Genomic DNA, 14,495 nt, shown 5'->3' with positions numbered 1-14,495 from the left:
GTGGCGGTGGCGCATGCCTTTAATCCCAGCACTCAGGAGGCAGAGGCAGGTGGATCTCTGTGAGTTCAAGGCCAGCCTGGTCTCCAAAGCGAATTCCAGGAAAGGTGCAAAGCTACACAGAGAAACCCTATCTCGAAAAACCAAAAAGAAAAAAATTTTTTAAAAAATATTATTTATAACTGCTCAGCCATTAGCTCAGGCTTATTACTGATTAGCTTTTACACTTAAATTAACCCATAATCCTTATCTATGTTTAGCCACATGGCTTGGAACCTTTTCTCAGTTCTGCCTTGACATCTTGCTTCCTCTGTGTCTGGTTGGTGACTTCTGATTCAGCCTTCCTCTTCCCAGAATTCCTGTCTGCTTGCCCCACCTATACTTTCTGCCTGGCTACTGGCCAATCAGTGTTTTATTTATCAACTATTATTTAATCAACCAATCAGAGGAACACATATTCATGGCGTACAGAAAGACATCACACAACAGAACAATCCACCCAAAAATTATTGAAAACTATGGTTTCTGAATGAGAAATGTCCTTGTATTTAAACACCTGGTCCCTGTGGTGGTCTGAACGAGAACGGCCTCCATAGGCTCATACATTTCACAAGGGAGTAAAACCGTTTGGAAGGTTTACAAGGATCAGGAAGTATGGCCTTGTTGGAGAAACTGTTGCTGGAGGTGGGCTCTGAGGTTTCAGAGGCCTGTGCCAGGTCCAGTGTCTGTCTGTCTGTCTCTCCTTGTCATGGTGTCTCTTCCCAGCAATAGAATGGTGACTAGGGCAGTTCCTCAGCTGGTGGTTTGGGGAGGTTATGGAACCTTTAGGAGGTAGGAACCTTTCTGGAGGAAGGGTGTTACCAGGGGTGTGCTTTGAAGGTTTATGCCTTACCCCACCTTCTGTTCTCTCTTCCTGTTTGTAGATGAAAAAGTCATCAGCCAGCTTCCTGCTTGCTCCTGAAACACTAGCTTTTCCTAACTGCTTGCCTTCCTTCCCTGCCATGATCAACTGTTACCTCCTGCCACTGTAGGCCAAGGCAAACCTGTCCTAGTGTCTATCACTGTGATGAACCAACAAGTGAAGCCCACAAGAGAAGACGAGGAAGGAAGGAACTCAAGCCGAGAACCTGGAGGGAGGAACTGAAGCGGACAGAGACAGTGAAGAGATGGAGCCCCCCACAGCAAACATTAACAAGAAAAAATACCCCCACCGAGGTGCTTATGAGCTTATTAGCCAATCTGATGCAGGCGTTTTCTCAGTTGAGGCTCCTTCTTTGAGGTCGCCCCTAGCTTGTATCATATTGACAAAAAACTAACCATCACAAAACCCTTTCTTCCTTCATTCCCCTTTGTCATATTTTCACAGCAACAGAAAAGTAACCATTGTGAATACACATTCTCTCTGCAGCCAACAGAGCTTCCTACAAAATCAATCACATTAGGATACAAAGCAACTCTTAAAAAAACACAGGAAGCCAGGCGTTGGTGGCACATGCCTTTAATCCCAGCACTCAGGAGGCAGAAGCAGGTAGATCTGTGACTTCAAGGCCAGCCTGGTCTACATAGTGAGTTCCAGGAGAGCTAGGGCTACACAGAGAAACCCTGCCTCAAAAATAATAATAATAAAAGAAATAAAAATTAAAAATCGACACACAACGTAGAACTCAGGAGGCAAAGGCAGGCAAATCTCTGTGAGTTTGAGGCCAGTCTGATCTACAAAGTGAGTTCCAGGACAGCCATGGCTACACAGAGAAACCCTGTCTGGGGAGCAGGGAGGAAATCAGTACAAAGAATCAATGAAATGAACTGGATGTTTGAAAATACTAAGATTAAGAAATCTTGCCGGGCTGTGGTGGCGCACGCCTGTAATTCCAGCACTCAGGAGGCAGAGGCAGGTGGATCTCTGTGAGTTCGAGGCCAACCTGGTCTACAGAGTGAGTTCCAGGACAGCCTCCAAAGCTACAGAGAGAAATCCTGTCTCGAAAAACAAAAAACAAAAAACAAAAAGGAAATCTTTAGCCGAATTAGTCAAAATTCAAAAAGACAAAAATTAATACAATTAGAGGTGAAAATGGACACATTATAAGAGCTACTAAGGAAGTTCAAAGAACCCTAAGGACAAACCTAAAACTTAACATTACACTAATCTGAAATTTTTAAAGAAATGGATGAATTTCTAGGTGCATATGACTAAAGTTAATTCAAAATGAAGTAAATAATTTAAACAGGCCCACACAGAAACCAACTAGTGGGATTAACAGGAAAACCGCTACTGTGCCCAAAGCAATACACTGATTCAAAATGTCAAAGCAACTCTTCAAAAAAATAATCTCAAAACTCATATGGAAGTACAAAGGACCCAAGATTGCAAAAACATTCCTCAGTAATAAAAACACTGAAGCTCTGCTTTCCAGTTACAATACAGTGCTACAGAAATAAACAACACAGCACTGACATACAGACAGACAGACACTGGTCAGCACAACAGAATGGAATGCTCCTAGAGCCAACTGGTTTTGACAAAAAGGTCCAAAGTACCACTGCAGAAAACTGGATACTAAATGTAAGAATGAAACCAGATTCTCTCCTGAGTCCACCCACTCAAAACTCAACTCCCAATAATCAAGGATCTTTAAGACTGGGTACCTGAACCTCTTAGAGAGGGAAGCAGGGACTATGTTTCATCTTAAAGGCCCAGGAAAAGACTTTCTGAACAAGACAATGTAGGCATTAAGATCAACAATTAATAAACAGAATAAAGATTCTGTGCAGCAAAGGACACCATAATTCCAGAAGAGGCAACCCAGGAAATGTTAAAAAAAAAAAAAAATAAAAAATTAACAGCTATAAAACTGACATAGTGTTAGTGTTTAGAACATAAAGACCCAACCAAACAATAACCCCCACCCCACCCCAAAAAAATCCTAAACACAGAAACAAAACAAAACATAATTAAAAACTGAGGCATGGAACCAGAGTTCTGGAAGAAAAAAAAAAGAAAAACAAACAAACAAACAGATGCAATATTCTAAGTCATTAGGGAATGTAAATTAAAATTACTTTGAGATTTTTATCTTACTCCAATCAGAACGACTAAAATGAAAAAAATGTCAGTATGCATATATATTGAATATAAATATTAGCATGCAGACTGACAGCGTGTACTGCAGCTGGGTGTTAGGGTGCACAACTTCAACCCCAGCACTTGGGAGGCAGAGGCAGGTGAATTTCTAGGAGTTGGAAACCAGCCTGGTCTACAGAATTCCAGGCCAGCCAGGGATATATAATGAGACACTGTCTTAACAAAAATTGTTTTTAAAAAGGCAGACTATAAAACTGGGACATCGGCTATGACAGTGAGTGTGGCTCTTTCTCAGAAAGCTAGAAATAGGTCCACCATATCTAATCTTGCTATCCCAATTTTGGGCTTATTCTCAAGCCGACTATATCCTACTAGAGACATTTGCTCATCCATGTTCACTGCTACTCTATTCAACAATACCTAGGAAACAAAAACAGCCATAGTACCCATAATAAATGATGCAAATACACAATGAAGTATCATTCGGCTATAAAGAAAAATTAAATTAGGAAATTCACAGGTAAATGGATGGATCTGGAAATAACATTCTGAGTGAAGTAACCCAGACACAGAAAGAAAAACACTGAATATTCTCTTTCATATGTGATGGCTAGTTGTGAAGCTTTAGATATGTGTTTAAATTGGAAATTAAGGAAATCAGGAAACCAGCAAGGGGCCATGAAGGTCTGGATTTCAAGAGAAGGGAATAGAATGTAAGATGCATGAAGGCAGAAAGGAACTTAACAGGAGGAATAAATGAGGCGGGAAGATAGGGCAAGGTAGAGGAGGGAGCATGGGGGGGGGGCTAACTAACACTAAAGACATTTGAAAAAGGTACACAGAAACTATTATAGCCATTTCCTAAAATATATACATATACACATACAAAAGGCATTTAAATGATAGTATCTTCCTGTAACAGGGGAGGGTAGCACAATGCCTTTCCTAGATATTACCATAGGCTATCAGGTAAGAAACCCAGTATCAGGTATGGATTACCTCATTTCAAATCGTTGGTCAGCAGGTTACCGTAAATGCTCCTCCCACTAAATCAAGACACTATAGCTATGGCCAGTGCTATTAATTACCATCAAGAACTTGACAGTAAGACCCTATTGCTAAGGATACTAGATAGCGAAGTCACAGGACATAGGGAAATCAAGTTGGATGCTTCATTCCTACTGGTTAGCATTCATAGTGGTGGAAGGGTCTATGCACACTATTGGGGGAAAATCATCTATATTCATACTCAGCTGTGAATCCTGAAAGCTCAAACAATGATTACCCTGGCAAGACCATGCCCACTGGTGAGGTAATGACCTGATTGACAGTATGGAGTAACCAACCACTCTCTAACTGGACTTAAAGCCCACTTCTCAAAATGAAACTGGTGCCTAGTACTATTTACTGGGCCAAATCTCATGGCCAGCTAGGTCATAAACTCTAGTAGAGAAATCTAGAATTATTATACTAAATGAACATAACTAATAAACTGTCTCCTAAGTTACTGTAAGATCCATAGGTTAGTTCATCTCTCCACACTCACCACAGTAGCCTCTTTTTGTAGCAGATTGCAAAGACCCACAACTAGTCAATGTACAGAGATGACAACTCAGGAGCGCTCAGCTCTAAATAGGACATCTGAATCCCATTACAACCAAGACCTCCAAGAGTCCTTTTAGAAGGGGCAGAAGGACTTTCAAAGAGCCACGGGTAGTGGCCATCTACAGCAAAACAGTATTTGCTGGGCATGACCAGGGTAAGGCACTCATAAACTCGCAGTGGCTGTGACTGTATGTAGAAGACTTGCACAAGGTCAAGGCAACAATACCCCAACATGGCTGTGGGAGTGGCTCATGAAGACCCACTGAGGAGCTATGGGCAGCTGATCCCTACTGGGGAGGAAGAGTCCGTTTTCTTCAGGGACGTGGCCCTAAGAAGCTACCCACGCTCTAGTAGACAGTCCTACACCCATGCACATACAGACAGCATAAGTAGACTCAGTGCATTTAACACATGAATCTAGGAGGATCAAAGTGCTGGGGCAATAGAGGAAGAACTGGAGGAGAGGAAAATGGAAGGTGGATCTGATCAAATCATACGCATGTATGAAAAATCCTCAAGCAAATAAAGTGGGAAAGTTCTGGGCAATAAAATCTCTTCCTCTGGGGTTGGGGATTTAGCTCAGTGGTAGAGTGCTTGCCTAGTAAGTGCAAGGACCTGGGTTCAGTCCTAGCTCCAAATAAACAAAAACAAACAAACAAAAAAAATCTCTTCCTGTTGCCGGGCAGTGGTGGTGCACACCTTTAATCCCAGCACCCGGGAGGACGAGGCAGGCGGATCTCTGTGAGTTTGAGGCCAGCCTGGGCTACCAAGTGAGTTCCAGGAAAAAGGCGCAAAGCTACACAGAGAAACCCTGTCTCAAAAAACCAAAAAGAGGGAAGGTCCTTCCTGCAGAGAGCAAGTTCATAGGTGAAGCCTAACAGAATAACATTCTTATGTTTTTCAGATCTGACATCTATTTTCTGTTGTGGAGACTTGGGGGGGGGGCTGTCTTGCTATGAAGCTTGTATCAAATTCACAGTCCTCTTGCTATGGCCCCCCAAATGGGGGTATGTACAGGACTCAAATCTCTAAAATGTTTTAGCATTTAATAGATAAGACACACACTCGGCTTCGGTCTCCTCATTCTCTTCACCTTTCCAGGTAGTCAGCATATTACACGCCTGAGGGCTTTGTCTGAATATCAAAATGGCTTTAAGGAACCGTCAATGACAACAAAAAGCAGCAGCAGCAGCTACAGAAACAGGAGCTGGGGAGGTGGCTCAGAGGTTCAGAGCAATCACTGCTTTTGGTAGAGGACCAGGGTTTGGTTACAAGTACCTAGATCATGGCTCACAACCACCTGTAACTCCAGGTCAAGGATATCCAACATCTCTTCTGTATGCACACACAGGCGGTGCACACACACACACACAGTGAAATGAATGAAAAACTAGAAGTAGGAAAAGTGCCCTAAAGTCCTCTACCCGGTCTCAGAAAGAAGGGCTCTCTGAATTCAAAGGTGAGCGCGCACAATCCTCCATCGCAGTCAGCTGTCTGCAGCTACTCACCTATAAACTAAAACACTAAATTGCAGACTAGACATGAATTTGAAGACACTAAAAAATGCACTATTATTTTATTGATTAAATTTAAGAAATTTCACTCAAAATTAACAAGTGAGCTATTTCATTAAAAAAAAAAAAAAAAGAAACCCTAAACCTTCTTTAATAAATCTTAAATCTTACAGTCAAATAATTTTGCTGTTACTGAAGCGGTGTCTCAAATACCCCAGAAGAGATATGTGGTCAGGAATGTCCCTGAACTTGGAATCCTCCTGCCTCCACTTCCCTCATGCTATGCACTGCACTTAGGAATAAAAATCAAGGCTCTCTTGCACGCAGGGCGAGCACACTGCCATCTGAGCTACAACCCCAGCCCTAAAGCATTTTTTAAAGTGTTCCACCAAATCAATCAAGGGTCAACTCAAAACCACCACTTTAAAAAAAAAAAAAAAAAGAACTACTACTCACAATGCTACTTCCCAAGCTTTAGAAAGTCTTCTAGGTGAGGAAACAGGTCATAGAAATGAATTTTCATTATTTACAAATACTACGCTGTTTAAAACATTCCAGGTTTTCCATCCACTCGTGTGTTACTTAAAACAGTTCTAGCTGATATCAAAATAAAAGAGGCCGGGAAGATGGGTAGTGCTTGCTTTGGATGGCCTTCTCGAGAGCCTGAGTTCTGGTTACAGGCACCAACATAAAAGCCTGTGTCTTTGCAGTTAACTGGGAGGCAGACCCCCTGGAGCTCATTTCAGGACAGTCTGGCCAAATCTCTAAAGGCCACAGTAAGAGACCTTACTGAGATCCTACCTTGAAAAATAAGGTGGAGAGAGGCTGAGGAAAACATTCAAACCATGCATACCAGCTAACAATTGTGTGCTCGAACACACAATATTAAGACACGTTACTTACACACCATGTCCACAAACAGGAAAAGTGCATGCTCAATGCTTTATCAAACACTAAAAGTTTGTTTTTTTTTTCTTTTTTTTTTTTGGGGGGGGGAGTTGAGACAGGGTTTCTCTGTGTAGCTTTGCACCTTTCCTGGAACTTGCTTTGGAGACCAGGCTGGCCTCGAACTCAGAGATCTGCCTCTGCCTCTGCCTCTGCCTTCCAAGTGCTGGGATTAAAAGCATGAGCCACCACCGCCCGGCGGCTTCTTTCTTTTTTTTTTTTTGACTCAGGTGGCCCAGGCTGCACTATGGAGATAGGAATGACTTTTAACTTATGATCCTCTTGCCACCAACTGCTGAATGCCATAGTATCAGGCATGTATCACTATGCCAAATTTTAAATTTATAACTTACTCTCCAAATGCGTATATAAATATGTATCATTTCCCTGTAGAGCTGGAGACTACAGACAAGCACTAGAAATGATGGAGTGTATCACCACACCCTGTTTACACAGCTCTAGGGGGTGAAACCATTCTACCAACTGAACTACATCTCGATTTCTAAAAATAAATTTTTGGACACTAATAGCTTTCCAGTTGTTTTGTCCTTTGTAAAAAGACTTTCAAATTCTCAGTCAAGTCCCAGGAAGTGCATCACAAAGCACAATTTAATTAATGATTCAGCCTAATTCCCAATTACTAATCAGAGGAAATACTGTTTCATAGCTACTTGCCCATACTACTAGACCAGTTAAGTTTGGGTTGATTTGCATTTTAGAACTGGATTTTAAACCATAATATAACTTCTTCCTTTTATGAATTGTCAGTGTATCTTTCAGATCTGAGAGTGAAACTTGGTTTTAACAAGTATCACAACTCATTCTTATAAAAGCTTTAGCCAGAAGACTAGTTATGAGTTACAACGGTTCAGGTTTCTTCTTAATAAAACACCCCGTTACTCAGACTGAAAACGCATTCGCATTTGCTACAGTGTAGCTTACTGGGACAGACTTCTTACAATCAAACATCTACTCCTTTGAAAACACACTGACTTGCTCCCCACCCCAACCAAAACTTGCTTGTTGCTCAAATAACAGTGGCTAGACCTTCACTTCTGGAGGCCTTAATTCATGCGTCACAGGTTCCTTGGCTCCAATGAGAGAGCTTTTTAAAATATCTAAATAATTACACTTGAATTATTAAGAAATCAGAAGAATGAGCTTAAAAATGTGACCCAAGAAGACTATTTTTCTAAAAACCAATTTTAAAATTAAGTTACACTGCTAGTTGAAGAGTATCTTCACAAGCCATCTGAAAGGCAGAACCAAAATATCCCCAACACTGCCTGTATCTTTAAAGTAAGGCACTCCAACTGAAGGAGGTTGTACCCCCTTCCAAGAACATTAAAGAATGGTGTAAGTACACACTGTACTTTAGGTGCCCAAAGGGTTTCAGACTTTTGTTGTTTGTTTTTAATGACAAATGCTTTATGTAACAGCTAAAGTTCCATATTTCAGTAAAGCAGTCAAGTACTTACAGTCAAATGTTAATTAAAATTGGATTTTAAAGACAACCTCTATTTTTGTGAACTAGAATATCAGAAATAGGTATTTTACTTTTTGGAACACTTAGGAATATCGCATGTCAGGCATAGTAGATATCTTTAAAACACATTGTGGCAAAACTAAAACCACCCCGGCTCTTTCTCCAAGAACTTTCTTATGATGTGAGTAACTTGACCTTTTAGAGACTTTAACCACAGGGATGACAGAGTATGTAAAAGCACCTTGCTGCAACAATCACGAAGCGAAGACTCTGCTACGCTGTGCAGTCAAGACCGAGAGAGAGAAAAGCTAAAAAATGTTGTGTTCAACTGGAGACTCTTAGGATCTATTATGTTCCACCAGTGACGCTGAGAAACTGTCAGCCGGGGAACCGCCGTGAGAGGGACCCCGGTGTAATCCCAATTCTCTCCTCCAAAAAGCCAAGGGCCCTTATACCACCCCCCACCACGGGGTAAGGATGTCGTAGTCCAACTCTTGAGTCACCTCGGTCTCTCCCTGCCACCTCCAGAAAGGTAATCCAAGGACCATAAGCACCTAAATTTGCAAATCTGCAATCCTCCACCGAGGCAGAAGGTCCTTGGCAATTCCTTAAGCGGGCATCCCCCTTAAGACTTCACCAAATACTTCTCAAAGCTCCCAGCCTTGCCCCTCGTGGGTAGCTCCATGCTTTATAGTTAGAGAAAGTACTCGCAAACACCCATGCATAATCTGGTCACGCGTAGCAGCTTTGGGACTTCCAATTAAAAAAGCACCCCTCCCCAAGCAAGACCAACTGTGGAAGCACTTCCCTGACTACTAAAGTGTGGCCTCCCAGGCTGGAGGCACTGGCCCTTTAAAAGCTCTAGCTTCCTGTACACGCGGTCCCTCCCTCCCCGCCGGCTCACGCCCCGGCCAAGGGTCACACTTGAACTTTAAGCTGCCTGGAGCCTAAAAGCCGTGGCCGCCCCCTTGCACGCGTCGGACACCCTACCCAGGGAGCAGGAACGCAAGACCACCTGCTCGGGTCCTTCTGGCTAAATCCCAATTGGCTCTGGCCTCGGGAACCTTCGGCAGCTGCCGGCCCGCACCTAGCTGGGCCAAGTGCGCGTCTTTGGCCATCCCGACGGCAGCCGGAGTCCCCAAGGATGCGTGTGCGTGAAGGGGGGACATCTCCAGGCGTCCTCCGGGGAAACCTTGGCGGCCAAAGCCTGGGAGAGTGGGTGCGCGTGTGGGCGGAGAGCAGCCGCCCGAAGCATCGCGGGTTCGGGGTGTCAAGGAGGAGAGCCCAGCGAAGTGAACCCCTCCGCTCCAACAACGAGCTAACTTTCACGCCTGCTCCGGCGTTCCCCTGGGTTCCCAAACAAGCCCTTTCCGGGTCCCACTGAGAACTCCCTGGCGTGCACTTGGTCCAGAGCTGCAGGTCTCCGAGATGCCCCCGCCACACCTGCCATTTCCGGGGGCGCCCCCGCAAACCCCACACTCGCCGACCCCTCCGCCCGCCCCCACCACGTCCCCCAGGGCCACCCCGAGGTCGTCTCACCTTCCAGCCGGCCGAGCTGTTGCTGTCGCCCTTATCCTTGAAGTAGGGCACGCTCTTCACCATCCACTCGTAGATCTGCGACAGGGTGAGCCTCTTCTCAGCCGAGCTCTCGATGGCTTTGGTGATGAGGTCGGCGTACGACAGGTTGCCCCACGCGTTGCGCCGCGACGAACTGCTCTTGCGCGGCTGTCCCGCCAGGGGCCCCGCGGCGGCGGGGGGCACGGGCGGGGGCTGCGACAGCGGCCCGCTCGGCGGGGGCGGCTGCGGGGGCGCCGGGTGCACGCAGCCCGCCTCGGGGCCCTGGAAGTCCGCGCACAGGCCCCTGCTGGCCGCCACGGCCACGCAGCCCGGCGCCCGCGCGAAGTCCTCGCTCTCCTCCAGCAGGCTCAGGTTGCTCATAAAGTCGCCGCTGACAGCGGCCGCCGAGGCCAGGTTGGCCGTGGTGGCGTCGGGGTTGGTGGCCGCGCCGCCCGACGGCGCCGGGCTGGAGGTGGTCGAGTTGGACTGGGGAAACTCCGGCCTGGGCAGCGGCCAGGTGCAGGAGCGCTGCCGAGGCAGCGGCTCGAAGTCCGGGTCGGTCTCCACCACCTGGGGCGCTTCGGCCATGGTGACCCCCCCCGCCCTTCCCCCACCAGCAGAGAGTACCGGGAGACGCGGCCACCCGGGGGCCGCGGGGCGGGCGGCCGGAGGAGAGTCGCTCTGAGATTGGGGGGGGCCCCCCGCGGTCAGCGGACGCACGCCGGGGCGAGGCGCGGCGCGGCGGACGGACGCGCCCAGAACTTCAACTTCGCTGGGTCACCACCACCACCACCACCACGGGCGTCCAGGATCCTCCGACTTCTGCGGCTGGCACGGGGGCACGGAGCAGGCCGCGGGGCCCGGCAGCTCGGGCGCCACGCTCCCGCTGACAGGGCGGCGGACTCCAGAGCAGACGGGCGGACGCCGCGGGCCGCTCTCGCCCTCCTCGCTGCTCTCCCCGCGGCCGCGCGACAGCAGCGCTGCTGCCTGTTGAATGTGGCGGCGGCAAGGACTGCAGCGACTCCGCAGCCTCCTGCCTTACGAGCTCGGCAGAGGCTCCCCGCCCGCGGCGGCGCGCGCGCCCCGGCCCGCCCCTGACTGATGGGCGGCGCAGCCAATGGGCGCGCCACGTCCCCGCCGAGCTAGCCAATGAGCGCGGGCCTGGGCGGGAGCTGCTCTCCCTCGGGAGGCGGCAGTAAGGTTGGGGGGGGGGTTAGTGGGGTGTTTTTCTTTCTCACACTTTTTTTTTTTTTTCAATCTCCGTTATTATTTTTCTGTAATTCTCAAGTGTTTCTGAGTCTCTCGCCTCTCAAGAGTTCGCATTGCTAGGAGGCAAAGCAGCGTGGAGGCGGCGACCATACTTTTTGTTTACTACGGAGTGCATACGCGTACTCCTCCTCGGAGCCCGAACCCGGACTCCAGGGGTGGCGCGGGGCCCCTGCGCGCTCCCGGACGCGACGTGGGCGGCGGGGCGCCTCGTGGATTCCACTAAGCCCGCTCCGCCCACGCGTCTTCGCGGAGCAAGGGGAAGTCGGTGGGGTTTGTTTTGGAGAAATGTTTTCCTGAGCTGGCATCTGTCCGGGCCGCCTCGGGTTCCGAGATCCTATAGTGGAGACCCCCGGCTCTGCGGCCCCGGGTGCCCCTTCCCACTTTGCCCTTGCACACCTGCAAGCTGAGACTCTGCGGTTCGGTCCAGCCCCCAGCCGCCAGTCATCCTGAACCCGAGAGAGGTGCGGCTCGGAGAGAAGACGCGACTGTTGCACAAGCGCACAGATCCAGCAGCGCCTCGGATCTGAAGTCTGCTGTGGGAACCGCTTTCCTGCCACGGGAATCTCACTGCCCCCCGAGACCCGGAGTGGTGGCCAAAAGGGTCAGGGGAGCGTTTTAGAGACAACCTTGTCACTTTATTGCCCCTCATTAAGTTTAACTGGTTGCTTATTTCTTTTTTAGGGTGGAAGCGATGAGGTGTTGAGTGAAATCGAAAAAGGAGATCAGACCCAAGTGTTGGGGCACAGCCCCAGGGTCTTTTAAGCTTCCTGCTTGTGCGCCATCAGCCAGCTCCCACCTACACCTCACTTTTCCCAATGTGAGCTCCCAGATCTGGATATCCAGTATAGGCTCAGCAGGGCCAAAGGTAGAAAGATAAAGATCCTTTTCGTCTTACACAGTAGAAGAAAATGTTTCCTCGCTTGGTTTTCTGATTTGCTTTCTCTTTTAAAAAGAAATGTGGATAGCCTTTTCTTGTCATGAATAGGACTCCCTTAGAATTGAAGATGAATATTAGGGTTTTAAATGTGTCCAAAAGGAGAGCCCCTAATTTCCTGTTGCTGTTGTATTTCATTCTCCTTTCTTACAGGGAATTTTTCTATTTGAAAGGAGGCATCTAAAGAAAACCAGGTTCTTACAAAGGTTAGAACTATGTAGAGGTCTATTCCTTCCTTTGTCTCAAGCATCTCTCTAGTCCAGGCCGGTATTTCTTCATAATCCCTTTATCGCAGTGGCTTCCCACTGATTCGAAAGGAGATGTGGGTGGAGATTCCTGAACCAGGACATGGGTTGGTTGTCATCTCTTCACCAGGCCTATAAATTTTGGCAGGTGGGGTCTTCTTTGGCAGCCACTGGGAGACTTGAGTAAACCAGTGAGCTTCGAAGGACCACAAAGAACAAGTCTTTGCTACTCCTCTTTATAATCACAGTCGGCAGAGATGGGCCTGCATTCGACAGCCGCGCCCTGCAGATAGGAGTCCTTGTGGATCGTTCCTGGCGATGAAATCCAGCTGTGCACTTGGCCCTAACCTCATCTCGATTCCGGTTTCTCGGGGACTTGTTTCTCAGGGATAAGAGCATTTGGTTAAAGGAGTTTTCCTAAAGCTTTCCCCAAATTTTCAAATTCTCTAAAGCCACTGTCCCCAATTGTTCCATGTCACAGTCTGGGCTAGCTAGTGGTAAAGCCCAGGCTTAGTATGTGTGAAGCCCTGAGTTCAATGCCCAAGGCCAAAAAGGAAAAGAGTCAGAGAACCTGTACTGTCAATGTCCCTAATACAAAGGTCAAAAAAATAAAAATGTGTCTTAAAAGGTGATGTAGATGATTATCCTATGATTGGATCAAAAAATCGGTTTCCTGAAGCACAGGGGCATTGCTAACATCTCACTGTTTCCTATCTTTACCTGGTACAAACTATTCTGTAAAGAAAAACCTGTGTCACGGGCATTTTGCACCCTCACACGTGTGAAGTGTGCGAGAACAGGCGTCACTGCAGGAGAGAGAGAGAGAGAGAGAGAGAGAGAGCGAGCAGGCGTGTGCTTTGGGAATTCTGAAACAGGCAAGCTCTCCTAGCTAAAAGGTATCTCTAGTTAAACTTCCTTTTCTGATAGCCCTACAGAACGTTTACATTTGAAAGTTAGCTTGGAGATTATCTCTGATCTCCTTTAATTAATAAATAATGAGACAGCACACTAAGAAGGGAGCAAGTGCCAGGGCGAGGGCTTCAGTCTCTGGCTTTCCCATCAGTATCCTCAGCGCCCCTGCAGAGAAGCGCCAGGGCCCTGTAATGCCAGGGTGTGCATAAACACTGCTGCTTGTGTGTGTTCTTCCTGCTAGCCGAGAATCATCTTAACTTTAGTCAAATGAATTCCACCAAGACGAGTGAAGTCTTGGCTTAAAAGATTAAGAAAACTGTGACTGAGCCAGATGGGGGAGTGCCTGCTGAGGACGCTCAGTGTCCTGGGTTCCAGCATAAACTCCATGAGGTAGCACACACACCAGTGACCGCAGCACTTCAGATGCAGAAGCAGGAAGGTTGGAAGTTCAAGGTGAGTTCCAAACTAGCCTGGGCTACATGAGATCATGCCCCCTCCCACAAAGAGATAGAGAGAGAAGCAAAGGGGGAGGGAATTAGAAAAAAATACTACAATAAAAGGTGCTTTGTGAAAAATGTCAACTTGCCTGGCATAGTGGCACAAGCCTTTTAAGCTCAGCCCTCAGGGAGGCAGAGGCAGTCAGATCTCTCTGAGTTCCAGGCCAGTCTGTTCTGCATAGTGCATTCATTCCAGACCAGCTAAGGCTGTATAGTGAGACCTCATCTCAAAAACTAGCAAACAAATAAATAAAGTAAATGTTTTAGCTGGGAGCTAAGGGCCCCAATTCCAGAAATTCATAAAGCTAAAACAGGAGATTCTTCTCAAGTTTTAGGTCTAATGGGCTACAGAACAAGTTAAAGTCTAATTACAATAAGACTTAAAAAGATGCTGTCTTAAAATCCAAAGGGGCTGGGGATGCAGCCTAGTGGTGGAGATGGCCATCTGAGCC

General features: G+C 47.2%; 1 protein-coding gene across 1 annotated transcript in view; it reads right to left on the bottom strand.

Annotated features, from left to right (window-relative positions):
• Nucleotides 1-11,257, bottom strand: part of Foxo1 (forkhead box O1) — an 86,794-nt gene extending 75,537 nt beyond the window's left edge. The window contains exon 1 of the mRNA XM_036190732.1: nucleotides 10,169-11,257. Coding sequence (XP_036046625.1) covers nucleotides 10,169-10,774 — 606 coding nt within the window. The 5' untranslated portion in view covers nucleotides 10,775-11,257. The remainder of the gene's footprint in view (nucleotides 1-10,168) is intronic.
• Between the last annotated feature and the right edge of the window lie 3,238 nt (nucleotides 11,258-14,495).

The sequence above is a fragment of the Onychomys torridus genome, chromosome 6 (assembly GCF_903995425.1).
Source record: "Onychomys torridus chromosome 6, mOncTor1.1, whole genome shotgun sequence".
NCBI classification, from domain to species: Eukaryota; Metazoa; Chordata; class Mammalia; order Rodentia; family Cricetidae; genus Onychomys; species Onychomys torridus.
The sequence above is the reverse complement of the archived record's forward strand: the minus strand, read 5'-3'. Positions and strand labels throughout refer to the sequence as shown.